Raw genomic sequence first — 18953 nt, 5'->3', positions numbered from 1 at the left:
CAATGATCAGCTGTCACTAATTAGCTTTTCATATTAATAATTCTATCATCCCAACTTGTAAAATTGATCATAATTGAATAATAATAACAGCATCATGTGATCACATTTGTCCACGTATTGTACTCCCAAGCATTTTCGGGAGTTCGACTTGACTCAAGAAAAGGTTGAAAGTGACGCCAACTGCAGAGCGTGTCAGCAAGATTTTTCCATTGAACAGCCACAGATTTTATTTGATACACGGTGAGGTCGGCGCTATTTTATGGAATGAGCAAATGTGCTTTAATAAGGAATCCGCTTCAGGATAGAGGGCATCAAAATGGGATCCAAAGCATTCCTTCAACATGTCCGTTCGATTTCAGCTTCTCAGGACTTTATCATTTGTCTTGAGTATCATTAAATAGCTTCATTTTGTGGATCTCAGCTGATATGATAATTAATCGCGGTCAAAGATGTGATTTGACGGAATTTGGGGTGTGTTTTATGAAAAAAATTGCCTTGTTACAGGTTCGGAGAGATCGCAGCAGAGAAATGACCACAAATAACGACTGTATATATATATATAAAAATATGTATTTATTGATAAAACACACAGCAATTTACAGCGTTTCCCGATCATGAGTAATTACGCTAGACACAAACTGTCACCTCTATGCCCCCACGTAAAGACTCCAACATCGCGGTTAAGATCCAGAATAGTATACCTTACCGTTGACAGAGGGCGGAGAGCCGGCAAATACACCCCGGTAGAGTAATCTGGACTGGAAAACCCAAAGCTGGACACTCGTGCACAGTTCACAGCAGACTCTAACCAATATTGAGGAAAACCCCATCTTATAGACCCACTCTTTGCTAAGACAGGTGGCCAGCCTGTCCACGCAGGAGATAAGTCATTCCTCCTGCTTTTTCCTCAGCCCCGGACTAACAAGCAATTTTTGGCAGGCACACAAAGATGTGTGAGAACCTGCAATTTCCAAAACCAAAACAAATTTGGTCAGTGTGACGGATTGTGCCAGTGTATCCGACCCAGGTGTTTCGACTCAGAAAAACAAAAAGGCGAATACAAAACAGTCAATGTGAAAAGCGAAAAAGCGAATACAAAACAATCAGTGTACCCAGGTGTTTCGAGTCAGATACAAAATAATCACTGTGAGAAGCAAAAAAAGCGAATACAAAACAATCCATGTGAAAAACAAAAAATGAAACTATATGAGTCAGCTCAGGACACCAATAACCATTTCTCCCTTCAGGGTGTCGTCTTCGGCTCGAGAGCAGGACTTCATGATTGTTCGACGTGAGTCTTGGGACATGAAGTGTCGCTATATGCGGTGGAATCTTTGTAAAATGCGCTCTGTGGAGGTCATTTGGGGTTATTTTGCAGGTTGTGGACGCAGCTTGTCCGGAGGCTTGTCGGTTGTCCTTTAAAGGACAACTGACGGCACAAGCGGCACACAATGCATTTTGGGTACTTTGTTTGGTCTGAAAACTTCGTGTTGATCCCTGTTGATGGCGAAATTAGAAGGAAAACACATAAATAATGCGAGGGTGAATCGTTGTGTGTTGCACCAAGACTACTATTTCATACTAGCTGACACAAATTCCCAGCAGACAAATGAGCCAATTTCTGACAGAGCTTGGGCGCCATCTTCTGCATTTTCTGGGACGCTACACATAATTCCTGACACCTCCAAATGACCCGGAAGAACTTCTTTAATCAATTGCAAACATTAATGCTGTCCTCTTCAGAACTATTTGAATCATACTCATAACTGGATGAGAAGAAAGCATCTTCTCCGAATCTGAAGTCATTGTTTTGATTCTCGAGCAAGGCAAGACGTTTTGGCGTGCCACTCGCAATATGGCGGAGCTTCACACGTGTTCCTCAAACTGTGAAGCTGCTCTAGGCGCTCTCAGGGATTTTCGCGCGTTTCAAGGTGACGTCAACAATACGAGACCAGAGTTCGGCGAGCAGACGCAGATTCCAGTCCAAAACCAGAAAGAACCTCGGGTCGTCGACATGTTGAAAGAATTGGTGAGGGAACGGCTGCTTGCGGCCGCCGATGAAATCTTCGGACTGTTCCAAACGACCGTGGCTTCGTACGAGGAGCAACTTTGTCGAGCGAGGGAGGAAAGCGAGCGACACCGACGAAAACTGGATTGCAAGACCCGAATAGTGATACGCTTCGAAGGTTTGTCCGCCATACTTGGATTCGGTATTCGCGGCGCAACAAACGACACCAACGCTCTAGTTTGTTGAAACGGAAACCCATAATGTTCCGGTTGTATTTGTTCTATCCGCGTAGAACGCCCGAATGTGAATCGGAAGATGTCGATTCGCCACACTTTCATTTGAACGGACAAATAACACCGTTGGACGGCCGCCATCTTAGATTTAGCTTTTTTTTTTTTTTTTTTTTTTTTTTTTTAATTCAAATGGCATGCAAACATACAAAGCAACAGAAACAAACAAAGAACACTGCAAACAAAACACAACAAAAGTAGACAAAACCATTGGTTTTGAATAGCTCGTGGAGCTTGTAAAAGTACATCTGAGGTGTGTCTCAGCAAATCTTTCTGCATACTTGATATTTTCCAAATAGTTGGCAACATACATTAAGTGACATAATCGCGTATGAGACAGTACCTGATCGCACAGGAAATAGGAGTTCCTGACAGATAATCATTATACAAGAAGAAAAAAGAGGAGAGAAGAACAAAATAGAAGAGAGAGAGAGAGGGGGAGGGGGTTTCCAGGGGTTTTAACATTTCATCGAGTCTGCATAACATAGTGAAATTGACAAAAAAGAGAGGGGGGGACACCAGATGAATTCGGCAAGCACATCATCCTATGCCATAGTTCATCAACAAATCATGTGTTTTGATAGCATTTGGGTCGGCAGATGGTTGAATTGTTTTCTGATATAGTTTCATTTCATTTTGAAATATTACAAATAGGGGTTTCCAAAATTTAGATTTATGAATATGCGTCTGTGTAAGCTCTCAGTCGTACAGGAGTGGTCCATCGATGAGAAGGTTTCTTCAGCCGTCATCTGTACAAAAGTGAAGGTTTCGGACGTTTCGCCTCCTATCCAAGAGGCTTCGTCAGCGAACTAAAGTCTGACTGGTCGTATCGGCCCCATTTATATATCCCTAATGTCCAGACATGGTGGCGCCGGACACAGCTATGATAGGTCCCTACTCTCAGGTTGGGGGGGCAGAGGACCCGTCCCTGTGGCCCCACTGATTGTTCCTACATTCCTGACTAACGACTGGCCTATTACCCCCACTCCCACCGGTATCACCTCATCAGCATAACGAAAGTTGCCTAACCTGTTTTGCCTAAGCAGGCTATTGTATGAACGATCCAAATTGAACCTCACCCCACCAGACCGGTTTAATGAAGGATTTTGTTGTTTTATAAGAATCGCTTCTTTTACGCCCCTTTCAAACCATCTATGTTCTTTCGCTAAGATTTTAACCTCATTGTCGTCAAATGAGTGGTTGCTAGCTTTTAGGTGCAGATGTACTGCCGATTGAGGTCCACTTGTATTATCCCTGCGATGTTGATAAAGTCTTTTTTTGTCTCCCCAATGTACTGCTCTTTACAATTTTCATTCTTACAATGTATGGAATAAACTACATTACTTTGTTTTTCACTTGGTAGCCTATCTTTTGGATGCACTAATTTTTGCCTTAACGTGTTTATCGGTTTGAAATAAGTAGGAATTTTATGTTGCCAAAGGACTCTTTGTAATTTTTCAGAAATTCCTGCAATGTACGGTACTGCTACTCCTCTCCTTTTTGTATCTTGAGAATTATTGGTTTCATTCCCTATTCTTTCTTTCTGACATTTGTTGAATGACCACTGAGGGTACCCACAGTTAGTGAGTGCTCTCCTGATATGTTTTGCCTCCTTTTCTCTACCTTCAGTGCTAGTTGGTATTAGTTTAGCCCTATGCTGGAGGGTTCCGATAACTCCTAGTTTGTGTTGTAAAGGGTGGTTAGAGTCAAAAAGTAAGTATTGGTCAGTGTGCGTAGCCTTCCTAAAGACTTCTGTTTTTAGCGCTCTGTCCTCTTTTATAATTACTTTACAATCCAAGAAGGCTAGTTGGTTCTCTTGAATGTCCTCACGAGTAAATTTAATGTTGAAGTCTACAGAGTTGAGGTGATCTGTGAAGGATTGAATTTCTTGTTTCTTAATTATGACAAAAGTATCGTCCACATATCTAAACCAGTGTCTCGGTTTTGTCCCTGGGAAGGATGTGAGGGCCTGTTTCTCCATCTCTTCCATGTAAAGATTAGCCACTATGGGTGAAACTGGTGAGCCCATAGCACAACCATGAATTTGTTTATAAAAATTTTCCCGAAATTGAAAATACGTAGTATTAAGGCAGATTTCCAATAATTGTCAGATGTGATCCGCTTTAAGTTTGGTTCTTTCATGCAGCGAAACGTCCGCCAGTAGTCTCGTCCTCACCACTGAGACTGCTGCTGGGGTTGGGACAGATGTAAAGAGAGAAGTCACATCGTATGATGCCAAAGTTTCCTCAGGTTCCAATATGAGGTCTTTGATCCTCTCTACAAACCCTGTGGTGTTCTCTACGTGATATTCTGTGTTACCAACCAACGGAGCTAAAATACTTTTTAAATATTTGGCTACATTACGTCTGTGTAAGCTCTCAGTCGTACAGGAGTGGTCCATCGATGAGAAGGTTTCTTCAGCCGTCATCTGTACAAAAGTGAAGGTTTCGGACGTTTCGCCTCCTATCCAAGAGGCTTCGTCAACGAACTAAAGTCTGACTGGTCGTATCGGCCCCATTTATATATCCCTAATGTCCAGACCTGGTGCGCCGGACACAGCTATGATAGGTCCCTACTCTCAGGTTGGGGGGGGGGCGCGGGACCCCCCCCCCTGTGGCCCCACTGATTGTTCCCACATTCATACATCCTACATTGAATGTATGGGGCCGATACGACCAGTCAGACTTTAGTTCGCTGACGAAGCCTCTTGGATAGGAGGCGAAACGTCCGAAACCTTCACTTTTGTACAGATGACGGCTGAAGAAACCTTCTCATCGATTTGGCTACATTGTATGTAGAGGAGTCAATGCTACAAACAATGGGTCTGAGGGGGAACCCTTCTTTATGTATTTTTGGCAGGCCATAGATACATGGCGTGGCCTCTCCCGGGTATAATCTAAAATACATCTGTTTGTCTATATGTTTTCCTTTCTCTAACTTTTGGAGACAGTCAATCATTTCTTTCTTGTATCTATTGGAAGGGTCCCTTTTTAGTTGCTCATACGTGTTAGAATCACTGATTAACCTATTTATTTTGTCTTCATAATCCAATGTGTTGAGAAGCACTGTGCATCTGCCCTTGTCTGCTGGCAAAATAGTGATATTTTTGTCTTTTTGTAGAGTAGTTAACGCCTTTCTCTCTTCTAATGTTATGTTGGACGGAGGAACTTTGGCACTACTGAGAAGAGCTGATATTTTAATGCGTAGATCATCTGCCTCTGCATAATAAACTTTCGTATGCAGAAGTGCGCTGAGCATTTTTCCCCTTCTTCCAGCCAACGCCTCCTGGATCTGATAAATGCGCCCTCTGCTTTTCGTCTATATATATCATCAAGTTTATTTTGGTAGTCTGCTAACTTGGCGTGATCATCCTCAGATAGGGTTGCTGATTGACTGGAAAGAGACATTATTTGAGCACATAAATCGTCCTCTTCCGCTCCTCTGTGTTTCGCTAAATTGCTGCTATATTTCCTCATATATTTACCAATTTCGTATTTTAAAAGTTCCCATTGGAGGCTGAAAGAGTTTTGAAGAAGGGCTGTGTCCCAATGAGACTTTATTAACCTGTTTATATTTTCCTTTACCTCATCATGGGCTAACAAACTATTGTTCAGCTTCCAACATAAAGCCTTAGGAATATTCATAACTGGTGTCAAGGTTACCTTAAGTGTAATTATTTTATGATCAGACAGTGGTGCTGGGGGGGTAGTCTACTTCAACGAGGTCCGCAGAGATTGTTTTAGATATCAACCAGTAATCCAGTCTAGACTGTTTTGAAAGGTCCTTAGAGTGCCAAGTATATGTTTTTAGAGAGGGAAACTTTTCTCTGAAAACATCATATAGGTTGTATTTCTCCATGAAGGTGATGAGGTATAGATTAGAGACTGCTTGGCTTGGTGGTGGAAGTCGATCTAGTTTGTTATACATAACTACATTAAAATCACCACCCAGAATTAAATAGGCAGTTGGATATTTGTTTAACCAGTACTCAACTTTTTTATCAATTTCTTCTAACAATAATATATTTTTAGGACGTGAATTGTACCCATATATATTAATCATGATAACATTTTTATCAGAGATTGCCAACACAAGTATGATATAGTGACCTTCCGGGTCACGGTCATGACCAATAATTTCCCCAGAGAAATTTTCTTTTAGAACTGTGACACCGGCTGCTTTTTCCGACCTGTGTGCTCCCCATAAGTCTCTTCCCCATTGACTTTTCCAGAGACTGACGTCATTTGTTGTACTATGAGTTTCTTGTAAAAACAAGAAATCACACTTAAATTTTCTGAGAAACAAAAATACAGCTTTGCGTTTCAAGGAGTTCCTTAAACCCCTGGCATTTAGGGAGAGAAGGGAAAGGGACATAGGGATGAGAAAAGTAGAAAATAGAAGAAATGAAAAATTAAGCTAGGAAAAGTAAAATATAAAAGAAATTACATTTTTTTTTTTCATAAGAACTAAATATAGAAAACTCAAACAGCAATCCACGTGATCACTTCAAAAACAAAGTGCTCACACCAAAAATTTGGTGAAGCACAGTCTATTGAAAAAGAAATAGAGACTAAGGACTGCTGAATAACCAAAAGTAGTACATTTAAACATAATAAGCCCATAATGTATGATGTGTATCATAACGTGTAGAATATTAAATTTCTATTTCGAGAGCAACTGCTTTATTCATTATTTATTATTCTTTTAATACTATTAGCTTAACAGCCTGGTAAATCAAAAATTATTTACAGGTATTGGAGAATACTTAGAGGTTAAGTCAGTCAGAACCTCCTAAATATCAGGGAGGGAAGATCTCAACCCTATCCACAAAGGCACGGCCTCCCACAAAATGGGCCTACTTATGTTCCTTTCTGGCCTTGTCCACTTGGGGCCACAACAGACGCCTCCTCTCACGTACCTCTGGTGGGAAGTCAAGGGATAGCCGAAGACCTTTAGCCTGGAGGAAGGAGTTACCCGCTTTCGCTGCTGCCCAGATGGCTTCTTTGTGGATCCTGAAGGCAAACTGGATCATTATAGGGCGACTCCTGGAGCTGTTTGGGCGTCTCGGGCCGAGGCGATGGATGGTGTCCACCACACCAGGGATCTTGTCCTTGGCCTCAGGCAGCACACCCTGAAGCACTTGTATGGTCTCCTGGCCGATATTCTGCTGGTAGTTTTCTTCCAGTCCATGGAGGATAAGATTCCAATGTTGATGATAGGTCTCCCACTTGGAAATGCGGTTTATCATGTCTTTGTTTAAACTGCGTGGGTGAGACTCCAGTTTTCCCAATCTATCCTTTATTGCAGCCGTTTCTGCGTGCATCTGGTCCAGAGAAACTTTCAAGCCATTTATTTGTTTTGTATTTTCTTTACTCTCTGCTTGTACTTTTGCAATAGTCACTGAGTTCATCTTAATCATAGCTTCTAGGGCATCAGCTCTTGTGTTCATTAGTTGCCGCAGAGACTCGAATTCAGCGAGCAGAATTGCCATGAGGTCTTGGGGAACTGGACCTTGGATATTGCGAGCTATTTTAGCTGCTGGTGAAGTAGGGGAGGAAACTGTGGTAGAGGTAGCCGCAGGAGAGAGTGGAAGCGGAGGGAACGAATCTCCCACCACATTCTCATTGGAAGCCACAGTAGGTTCACCCCCCAGGTAATCGTGCATATTAGCAACAATCATTGCGTGACTTTCTTTATTTAGCTTCCATCCATTTGGAACGCCGCTTTAGCGTCACGTGGTGGTGACGTTTTTCGTACCTGACTGGGCTCACCTTCTAACGTTGTGGTCTTCGTTCTGAACATGTCGACGAATTTTTCCTTTGCAGTTGAGAGAAAAATGTCAGCTCTGAGCCCATTCTTATTCACGATGGTGATGGACTGGCTGACAGACGATGTTAGACAAGAATCTCCTTGGACCATAATGTTTGCAGTGGCGGAGAAACTAGAGATGTGGATGTATGCCCTGGAAAGGAGAGGGATGAAGATCAGTCACAGCAAGACGGAATATATGAGTGAATAAGAGGGATCCAAGTGCAAGACTGATGCTACAGGGAGAAGAGATAAAGAAGGTGGAGTATTTTAAATACCAGGGGTCAACTGTCCATAGCAATGGAGAGTGTGGAAAAGAGGTGGAGAAGTGTGTCTAGGCAGGCTTGAACAGCTGGAGAAAAATGTCGGGGGTTATAGAAGGGTTTCAGCTAGGATGAAAGGAAAGGTGTATAAAACGGTGGTGAGAGCAGCCATGAAGTTTGGACTGGAGACAATGCCTTTGAAGAAAAGACAGGAAGCAGAGCTGGAGGTAGCAGAGCTGAAGATGTTGAGGTTTTCTTTGGGAGTGACCAGATTGGATAGGATCAGGAATGAATACATTAGAGCAGGGGTGCTCACACTTTTTCAACATACGAGCTACTTACAAAAACTACCAAGTCAAAATGATCTACCCACGACAAAAATGCAAAACATAATTATTTTCAAATGTTTTAAGGATTCTTTGTATGTACAATGTATGTTGATGTACCTTACATAACTGAATAAGCCAATATTGCACAACACACATAATAACTACATATAAATAACTACAGTAAAGTCTCGTTATATCGATATCGGATATACCGATAGTCCCGGTTATATCGATACTATTCCTATGCACGCACGGGGAAAATTACATGGAAACAGGGTCGGATATATCGATAGTCCCGGTTATATCGATATTTTTTTGGACTCCCTTGAATATCGATATAACGAGACTTTACTGTATTAACATTTTTTGTAATTACCTGAGTTTACTTTGATGACTGGCACTGAATTGAATCAGCCAGGGATGCATAGTCCGGACAGTAGATGCTGACAGCCAGCCTCAAGCACATTTCCAAATGTTCATCATTCATGGTGGAACGGTATTTGGACTTAATGATCTTCATGTAGGAAAAGGCTGACTCACATAAATAAGTGGAGTCGAATAATGCAGTCAAGGAGGTCGCACATTTCCTCAAGTTGGGGTACTTTTCCTGTGTGAGTAAGTTACAGAACTGTCCAAGTCTCTGAACAAGGAGTCAGCTGCTTCAACGAATGCTTCTTTTACCATCTCTCCGTCTTGGAAGGACTTATTGTTTTTAACGATGGCGTGACTCACCCGGAAAGATGCTTCGGTGGCGACTTTCGCTTTTGAAGTATGTTGAGTGAAAAATGACTGCTGTCCGGACAACTGGGATTTTAGTTCATCCACCGTTCTCTTTCTCAGCTGGCTTTTCGGCGTGAAGTCAATGTCGTATTTTCCATGAACAGTCCGAAAATGGCGCTCCACATTTTCCCATTCCGTATGAAAGTAATATGTTTTGCCCCCTCACTTGCTCCCGTTTTCTCACTCATTTTGATCACCATATGTTTTAGCAAGGGCTTAAAATCTGAGATAATTCGCTGACTAGCTTGTAAATTTTGCTGCGTTTAGCGCCGTTGTTTACGCATGCACGGCGACCTAAAGGTAAAAAGTCAGTTGTCATCTGAATGGTTGCCGTGTATGTCAATCAAGTGATGGGACGTTTGATAGGCTGACATATATTTTTTTTTACTGTCACGCTGCGATCGACCAGTAGATCGCGATCGACGTAATGAGCACCCCTGCATTAGAGGGACAACTCATATTGGAGACTTTGGGGAGAAAGTCATACTGAGATGGTTTGGAAATGTCCATAGGAGAGAGAGTTACTACATCAGAAGAAGGATGCTGAGCCTTGAACTGCCAGGCAGGAGACCGAGAGGAAGACCGAAGAGGAGGTTTATGGATGTTTTCAAAGATGACATGAAGGTAGCTGGTGTGAGAGAAGAGGATGCACAAAACCGCGTTAGATGGAGGACACTGATTCGCTGTGGCGACCCCTGAAGGGAAAAGCCGAAAGAAGAAGAATAACAGAATAATGTTGAACTATGGCCCCTTTGCCCCTCCATTATTTTCTAACTGTGTGAATTATTTCGTGCTTGTGTCCCTGTAGACGCGAATCCGCTAATTGGTCGTCGGGAAGAAGGTCCTGACGTGAAATCGGGAAGCTCCGCTTTGGAGTATCCACAAGCCCCCCACATTAAAAAGGAAGAGGAGGCCGATGTCAGCACGTTGCCGCGAGATGGCTTCTCTGAGGAGAGTGTCGACGACCGATATCAACCCCTCAGACGGTCACAGCTTCTTCCCAGCGGTCCGAGCGAAGATCACCGCGGGACCCCACCCTCGGGGCGTCGCACAGAAGAAGCTTTGGGAAGCGCTGCCGATTGTGAAGGTAATGACATGTAATAAAAAAAATGCCGGCTGTGACGACGCAGGCGCAACAAACATTTCCCTGTCCCAAACGACCGTGGCTTTGTACGAGGAGCAACTTTGTCGACCGAGAGAGTAGAGCGAGCGACACAGACGACAACTGGAGTGGAGGCGGTTTGCAAGACCCGAATGGTGATACACGTCAAAGGTTTATCTGCCATACTTGGATTCGGCATTCACGGCGTTAGAAATGACACCAATGCTCTATTTTGTTGAAACGGAAACCCAGTATGTTCCGGTTATATTTGTTCTATATGCGTAGAACGCCCGAATGTGAATTGGAAGACATCGTTTCGCCACACTTTCATTTGAACGGACGAACAACACCGATGGACGGCCGCCATCTTAGGTTTAGCTTTCAGTCAATTAAAACGGCACTATGGAGTCATGTGGCCGTGACGTTCGCCGTACCGAACGACGCTCACCTTCTTCTAGCGTTGTCTTCGTTATGAACATGTCAATATTTTTTTTCTTTTACAGTTGAGAGAAAAATGTCGAACTCTGCCTCCCCTTGCCCCTCCATCATTTTCTAAATGTGTAAATTACTTCCTGCCTGTGTCCTCGCAGACGTAAATCAGCTGATTGGTCGTCGGGAAGAATGTCCTGACGTGAAATCGGGAAGCTCCGCTTTGGAGTATCCACAAGCCCCCCACATTAAAAAGGAAGAGGAGGAGGCCGATGTCAGCACGTTGCCGCGAGATGGCTTCTCTGAGGAGAGTGTCGACGACCGATATCAACCCCTTAGACGGTCACAGCTTCTTCCCAGCGGTCCGAGCGAAGATCACCGCGGGACCCCACCCTCTGGCCGTCGCACAGAAGAAGCTTTGGGAAGCGCTGCCGATTGTGAAGGTAATGACATGTAATTAAAAAAATGGGGGCTGTGACGTCGCAGGCGCAACAAACATTTCCCGCATCTCAATTCTGGGCACGTTTTAGGATCAAACAAAAAAATCAGATCTTGATTTGGATTCAAATCTTTAGAGAAGGGGAAAAAGGCCAATGTCAGCACGTTGCCCCCGACCGGCGGCCGACTGAAAAACGAAGCGGGTGAAGACAACGCGCACAAGTGGTCTGATTGGTCGCCGCCAGACGACTACCTGGCACCAATCTTGCACGACGACACCGACAGGCAAGGAGAGAACGAAACGTGCTCGGGCTCTCCGAAAAAGGTCCCCGGCTTGAAAATGTCCCGCAAACGCCAAAAGTGTCCTGACCTGCCCCCAAGGAGCTTTTCTGCTGCTCCCTTTGCGATAAAAAGTTCACTTACCATTTTGACTTGATAAGACATGTGAAAATCCACATGGAGAAAACCCCTTTTGCTGCTCGGTTCGCGGAAAAAAAGTTCACTCGCAATTCCGACTTGATGAGACACATGAAAACCCACACGGGAGAGAAGTCCTTTAGCTGCTCTGATTGCGGCAAGGCATTTTATCAGAAGCACCACATGGATGCACACTGGAGAACTTCGGCTGCTCCAGTTGCGGTAAAAACTTGACTTGCAATTCCGACTTAATCAGACACGGTAGAACCCACATGGGAGAAAAATCCTATTGCTGCTCGGTTTGCGGCAAGGCTTTTTCTCTGAAGGGAAACATGGAGGTCCACGTGAGGACGCACACTGGAGGAAAACCCTTCGGATGCTCCACTTGTAGGATTGTTTTTATTTTATTTATTTGTTCAAATTTAAAAATGTGTGATTGGCTGAATTCTTTTGTTCATTCTATTCTCGTGCGATCATAATAAATGACTACCTGCCCCTTCCAACATGCTTAGCAGCCATACACGTGTGGCTGATCCATGTTTGCCCTTGAGAAAACGGTCTCCCACAAGCTGAGCAACAACACCGGGCAGATCCGTCACATGCAATATGGTGGAGTCTCATACGTGTTACTACCGCACTGTAAGGCGGCTCAAGGCGCTCTCGGGGATTCTCGCGCGTTTCAAGGTGACGTCAAAAATACAAAGCCAGAGTTCGGCGAGCAGACGTCGTTTCCAGCCAAAAAGCAGAAAGAACCTCGAGTCGTCGACATGTTGAAAGAGTTGGTGAGGGAACGGCTGCTTGCGGCCGCCGACGAAATCTTTGGACTGTTCCAAACTACCGTGGCTTCGTACGAGGAGCAACTTTGTCGACCAAGAGAGTAGAGCGAGCGACACAGACGACAACTGGAGGCGGTTTGCAAGACCCGAATGGTGATACACGTCAAAGGTTTATCTGCCATACTTGGATTCGGCATTCACGGCGTTAGAAATGACACCAATGCTCTATTTTGTTGAAACGGAAACCCAGAATGTTCCGGTTATATTTGTTCTATATGCGTAGAACGCCCGAATGTGAATTGGAAGACATCGTTTCGCCACACTTTCATTTGAACGGACGAACAACACCGATGGACGGCCGCCGTCTTAGGTTTAGCTTTCAGTCAATTAAAACGCCACTATGGAGTCATGTGGCCGTGACGTTCGCCATACCGAACGACGCTCACCTTCTTCTAGCGTTGTCTTCGTTATGAACATGTCGATATTTTTTTTCTTTTACAGTTGAGAGAAAAATGTCGAACTCTGCCTCCCCTTGCCCCTCCATCATTTTCTAAATGTGTAAATTACTTCCTGCCTGTGTCCTCGCAGACGTGAATCAGCTGATTGGTCGTCGGGAAGAAGGTCCTGACGTAAAATTAGGAAGCTCCGGTTTGCAGTACCCACAGGCCCCCCAGATTAAAAAGGAAGAGGAGGAGGCCGATGTCAGGAGTTTGCTGCAAGATGGCGTCTTTGAAGACGACCGACTTCCACCACCCGAGCGGTCACAGCTTCATCCCGGCGGTCCGAGTGAATATTGTTGCGGGACGCCCTCCTCGGGGCATCACACAGAAGAAGCTTTGGGGAGTGCCGCCGATTGTGAAGGTAACGACGCTTACTCAAAAAATGGCGGCTGTGACGACGCAGGCGCAACAAACATTTCCCGCATCTCAATTCTGGGCACGTTTTAGGATCATTCAGATTTTGATCCTCTTCTTTTCCTTTCGTCTTTTCCCTTCAAGGGGTCGCCACAGCGAATCAGTGTCCTCCATCTTCAGAGTTTTGATCCGCATATCAGATTTTGGTGTAATAATATAATAATAATACATTTACATTTCATCTCTAAGCGCCTTTCAAAACACTCAAGGAGACTTTACAGTCACGGTATTCAAATCTTTCGTGAATGGGCCAAAAGTCTGAGATTAGAAATTCCAACCGATCTATTTTGATTTCAATTCTGTCTGCTTGTCTTCAGATGTACATTTTAGTTTGCATTTAAGCTCCTTTAAAGTGTCTTTGAGTGTGATGAAAAACACTTTCACATCATCAAATGTATTGTCTGTATCATATTGGACTTGCGAGCAAATCGAAATGGGCCAAGGGGGGCGTCAAAGGGCCACTTATGATTCTGAAACGGATTATGGTCGAAAACCCAAGTTTGACTGTATTTGCGTCGCTTGCGTCCCGCAGATCTCCAGTGGATCATCAACGGTCTGGAAGCAAGTCCCACTCAGCCGCCCTGCCGCCACTCCGGTTTGGAACTGGAGTGTACGCAGGGCTCCTCCCATTTTGAGGCCAATGTCAGCGTGTTGGCCCCAACCGAAGCGGGTGAAGACGAAGCGCCCGAGTCATCTGAAGGGTCGCCGCCAGACGACCTCCTGGGGCCAATGTCGGACGACACCAACAGGCAAGGCGAGGACAAAACGTGCCCGGGCTCTCCGAAAAAGGTCCCCGGCCAGAAAAGGTCCCGCAAACGCCAAAAGTGTCCCACCCCCAAGGAGCATTTGTGCTGCTCCGTTTGCAATAAAAAGTTCAAGTACAATTCCGACTTGATGAAACACGAGAAAACCCACACGGGAGAAAAATCCTGTTGCTGCTCGATTTGCGGCAAGGCCTTTTCTCATAAGGGAAGCATGAAGATCCACATGAGGTTGCACACGGGCGAAAAGCCCTACCGATGCTCCGTTTGCGGTAGAAAGTTCAATTACAATTGCGACTTGATAAAACACGGGAAAACCCACACGGGAGAAACATCCTGTTGTTGCTCAGTTTGCGGCAGGGCCTTTTCTAACAAAGGAAGCATGAAGGTCCACATGAAGATTCACACCAGCGAAAAATCCCACCGATGCTCCGTTTGCGATAAAAAGTTCAAGTACAATTCCGACTTGATAAGTCACGTGAGGACCCACACGGGAGAAAAATCGTGTTGCTGCTCGGTTTGCGGCAAGGCCTTTTCTAACAAAGGAAGCATGAAGGTCCACATGATGTTGCACACGGGCGAAAAGCCCTACCAATGCTCCATTTGCGGTAAAAAGTTCACTTGCAAGTGGTACTTGACGAGCCACGTGAAAACTCACACGGGAGAAAAATCCTGTTGCTGCTCGGTTTGCGGCAAGGCCTTTTCTAAGAAAGGAAGCATGAAGGTCCACATGAGGTTGCACACGGGAGAAAAGCCCTACCGATGCTCCATTTGCGGTAAAAAGTTCACTTGCAAGTGGTACTTGACGAGCCACATGAAAATCCACAGGGGAGAAAAACCCTTCACCTGCTCAGTTTGCTGCAAGGTCTTTTCTCAAAAGGGAACCATGAACACCCACATGAGGACGCACACGGGAGAAAAGCCCTTCGCTTGCCAAGAGTAAGGCGAAAGCTTCGCCCAGAAGTCCTGTTTGGCTTCGCATGTCCGCATGCACCACGCGACAAGTAAACCGCATGCAGCGACCGGTGCTTAGCGATCCCTCGACTGTGCCTGATTGTTATTTCTTATAATTAAAATTATTATACATTAGAAGCCCCTTTCAACACTCTCAAGGACACTTTACAGTCACTGGATATTTTTTCTGATGGTGAGCAGCGGCAGCCACATGCGCCGGCGTTCACTCAACCCGGAAGTAACATTAAAGGACAACCGACGTCACTTTTTTGTTTCTTAACTGACATTAGAAAAACGTTTTATAGCATCTAAAATACCCAAAACACGCAGTATGATATTTTATTCAAATGCAAAACACCAATAAAAATGACTTAGTGTCCAAAATCTGCAAAAAATTGAGCTGCGAATTGGGCATTTTCAGAAAGTCCCGCTTCGAGTTCATGACGTCACGCCAAGACGTCTTGCATTGCTTATGAATCAAAACAATGGCTTCATATTCGGAGAATATGCTTTCTTGTTACACATCCAGTTATGAATATGATTCAAATAGTTCTGAAGAGGAAAGCATACATGTTTTCAATCGATTAAAGAATTTATTCCGTGTCATTTTGAGGCAAACGGGCGGGGGAATGTCACACCCAAAAATGGCGACCAGCTCCCGTGAGGAATGAATCAGCCCGTTTCCACGGGCTGATAAATTCCTTCCATGGAGCTTGGACGCCCTCTTCTGACGGCTTTTGGGTGCAACACAAGGTTGACAGACACACAGTACAGCAAAATACATTGACGTGATGGAAGGACTGCTACAATGTGTCTTTTTGTCGGTCAAGGGGGGGTCCTTAAGTGACGTCACGTACGGACTCGTCACCAACTCAAAAACAAGACTTCCTGAATAGTCAGCGCGAGTCTTAAAACTTAACATATAGCTATATGCGGTGGAATCTTATTAAAATACGCTCAGTAGAAGTCATTTGAAGCCATTTTACAAATTATGGACACACCTTGTCCGGAGACGTCGCTTGTCCTTTAAGTTAAAAAAAAAAACGTTTGAAACATGAATCTCAAAATTGAGTTGACATTGAGAACTGAAATTGGCGATTCACTTTTTCTTCACTTTTTTCAACACTTTAACTTTTTCCTCACATTTTTTTTAGATTTGTCACCATTTAAGATTTTTTAACATTGAAAGTCGACATTTTTAGAATAATGGGGGCTTCATTTGGTCAATTACTGTTTTTTTACTTTATGCAACTTCTGGGTTGAGAGAACACTAGCGCGTGAGGCTGTCGCTAATCACCCACAGAAAAAATATCTTGTGACTGTAAAGTATCCTTGAGAGTTTTGAAATGCGCTTAGAAATGAAATGTATTATTATTATTATTGTTATTATTATTAATATACTGTTCCTTATTGACCTCTAGATGGCAGCGCTTAGCATACAGAGGTAAAGCATAAAAGAAAATTTACCACGGACCGCATTTGGCCCCCGGGCCGGACTTTGGACATTTTCATCTAATAATAATAATCTAATAATAAAAATAATACATTTCATTTATAAGTGCCTTTCAAAACTCTCGAGGTCACTTTTGTCATGAAAAAAAACGAAATGAGTGGAAATTTCGGAAGTAATTTCGTCAAAGCATACCTGCCAAGTTCAGTGAGACCTCAGCTCACCAACTTCCCAGAAAATGTGTGTAAGGCCAAAAGTTCATCTGCCGAACATTAATTTCCTATAGGAAACCATTAAAATTAGAATAATTCGTTCCCAGATCCCCATAAAACATAATTGTCTACTAAATAAGCCTTAAAACTCCACAAAATATACCTTATCTTAATAATAAATATGCTATTGGGTTGTAATTCAAGAACTACACTGTCCAGTGACGTGCGGTGAGGTTCATTGCTGGTGAGGCACTGACGTCATCACAGTCAGATTTACAAATATGAACTTTACAGAGTAGCTTATTCCCCATTTGATTGGCAACAGTGTTTTGTTTAAAATATCAAGTCAGCATTCTTTATATAAACTGTAGCATAGAAAAAAAGAATTAAAAAAACGTGATTATCGTGTTATGTTACCTTTACTTATAAATGAAGTCCATGTGCCGCTCCTGAGGAAAGGCATTGATAACTTATTTGTAGAAGCCTTCCGTATCTTTCTTCAGTTTTCAAAGTCTCTCTATTTCTTTCAATTTAGATATGTAATCCTCCATTATGAAAATACGGCCAAGCAACACGAAAAAAAAAACTTGCTAACTGTTTACTGTAGCTTGCTCTCACTACTTACCCCCTGTCATGTGGAAGGAGAACTGTGTGCATCACCTATGCACACAGTTTTGATAAAAATAAAATAAACACTGTAGTACAGTGTTTATAATGTAAAGTGACTCTACATTATATAATTTAGTTCATATACTAAAAGTGTTTGAACACTTTAATAGCGATATGCAGAGGGACAGCTATGCAGTCTCACTGCAGAGCAAGCCAGCACAGTTAGCATAGTCATTGCGCAATCCATGGTGAGGCTCAGCCGGCTGCTGTCCCACCGCTCGTCTCTACTTAGTACAGTGAGACCTCAACTTACGAATGCCTTATGATATGAACTTTTCATCATATGAACGTCAAATTTATGAAAATTAAGCCTTATAATAAGCACTATTTTCATAATACACACCCACCATGGCCGGTCCATCAAGCACACGATCTTTGGATCTGGCGGAGTGATCTTCGGCGGAAGCACACGACCGAACAGCGCTCCAGCCGGCGCTCCTTTCCACACCCCCTCTCTCTGAATTCACACGTCCATCGCCTCCGAGGAGCTTTTTGCAGATAATTTTACTATTATGGGACCGAAAAATAAAACCCACAGGCTTGTGTTCAGCCTCAGTTCAAATGTGGTGTGTTACTATGAATAAATTGAAGAAACTACCAGCCGTATACGTCTACTCTGTTCTGTTTATTTGTCATCCAAGATGAAGGAAGAAAAAAATGGTTATTGGTGTCCTGAGCTGACTCATATATAGTTTCATTTTTTGCTTTTCACATTGATTGTTTTGTATTCGCTTTTTTTGTTTTTCACAGTGATTGTTTTGTATCTGAGTCGAAACACCTGGGTACACTGATTGTATTGTATTCGCTTTTTGCTTCTCACGTTGACTGTTTTGTATTCGCCTTTTTGTTTTTCTGAGTCGAAACACCTGGGTCGGATACACTGGCACAATCGGTCACACTGACCAAATTTGTTTTGGTTTTGGAAACTGCAGGTTCTCACACGCCTTTGTGTGCCTGCCAAAAATTGCTCGTTAGTCCAGGGCTGAGGAAAAGGAGGAAGAATGACTTATCTCCTGCGTGGACAGGCTGGCCACCTGTCTTAGCAAGAGTGGGTCTATAAGATGGGATTTTCCTCAATATTGGTTAGAGTCTGCTGTGAACTGTGCACGAGTGTCCAGCTTTGCGTTTTCCAGTCCAGATTACTCTACCGGGGTGTATTTGCCGGCTCTCCGCCCTCTGTCAACGGTAAGGTATACTATTCTGGATCTTAACCGTGATGTTGGAGTCTTTACGTGGGGGCATAGAGCTGACAGTTTGTGTCTAGTGTAATTACTCATGACCGGGAAATGCTGTAAATTGCTGTGTGTTTTATCAATAAATACATGTTTTTATATATATATACAGTCGTTATTT

General features: G+C 43.6%; 1 protein-coding gene across 1 annotated transcript; it reads left to right on the top strand.

Annotated features, from left to right (window-relative positions):
• The first annotated feature begins 1952 nt into the window (after positions 1–1952).
• On the top strand, positions 1953–18937 carry LOC148899752 (uncharacterized). The gene is made up of 5 exons (XM_088995222.1): positions 1953–2186; positions 10287–10565; positions 11171–11452; positions 13229–13501; positions 14087–18937. The coding sequence occupies exons 1-5, from the start codon at positions 2015–2017 to the stop codon at positions 15256–15258; spliced, it is 2178 nt and encodes a 725-aa protein (XP_088851348.1). The 5' UTR covers positions 1953–2014; the 3' UTR covers positions 15259–18937.
• Positions 18938–18953: the final 16 nt, after the last annotated feature.

Source organism: Hippocampus bargibanti, linkage group LG04, assembly GCF_051943395.1.
Source record: "Hippocampus bargibanti isolate YZ-2025 linkage group LG04, ASM5194339v1, whole genome shotgun sequence".
In the NCBI taxonomy this organism is placed as follows: domain Eukaryota; kingdom Metazoa; phylum Chordata; class Actinopteri; order Syngnathiformes; family Syngnathidae; genus Hippocampus; species Hippocampus bargibanti.
This window is presented reverse-complemented; position numbering and strand designations above follow the sequence as displayed.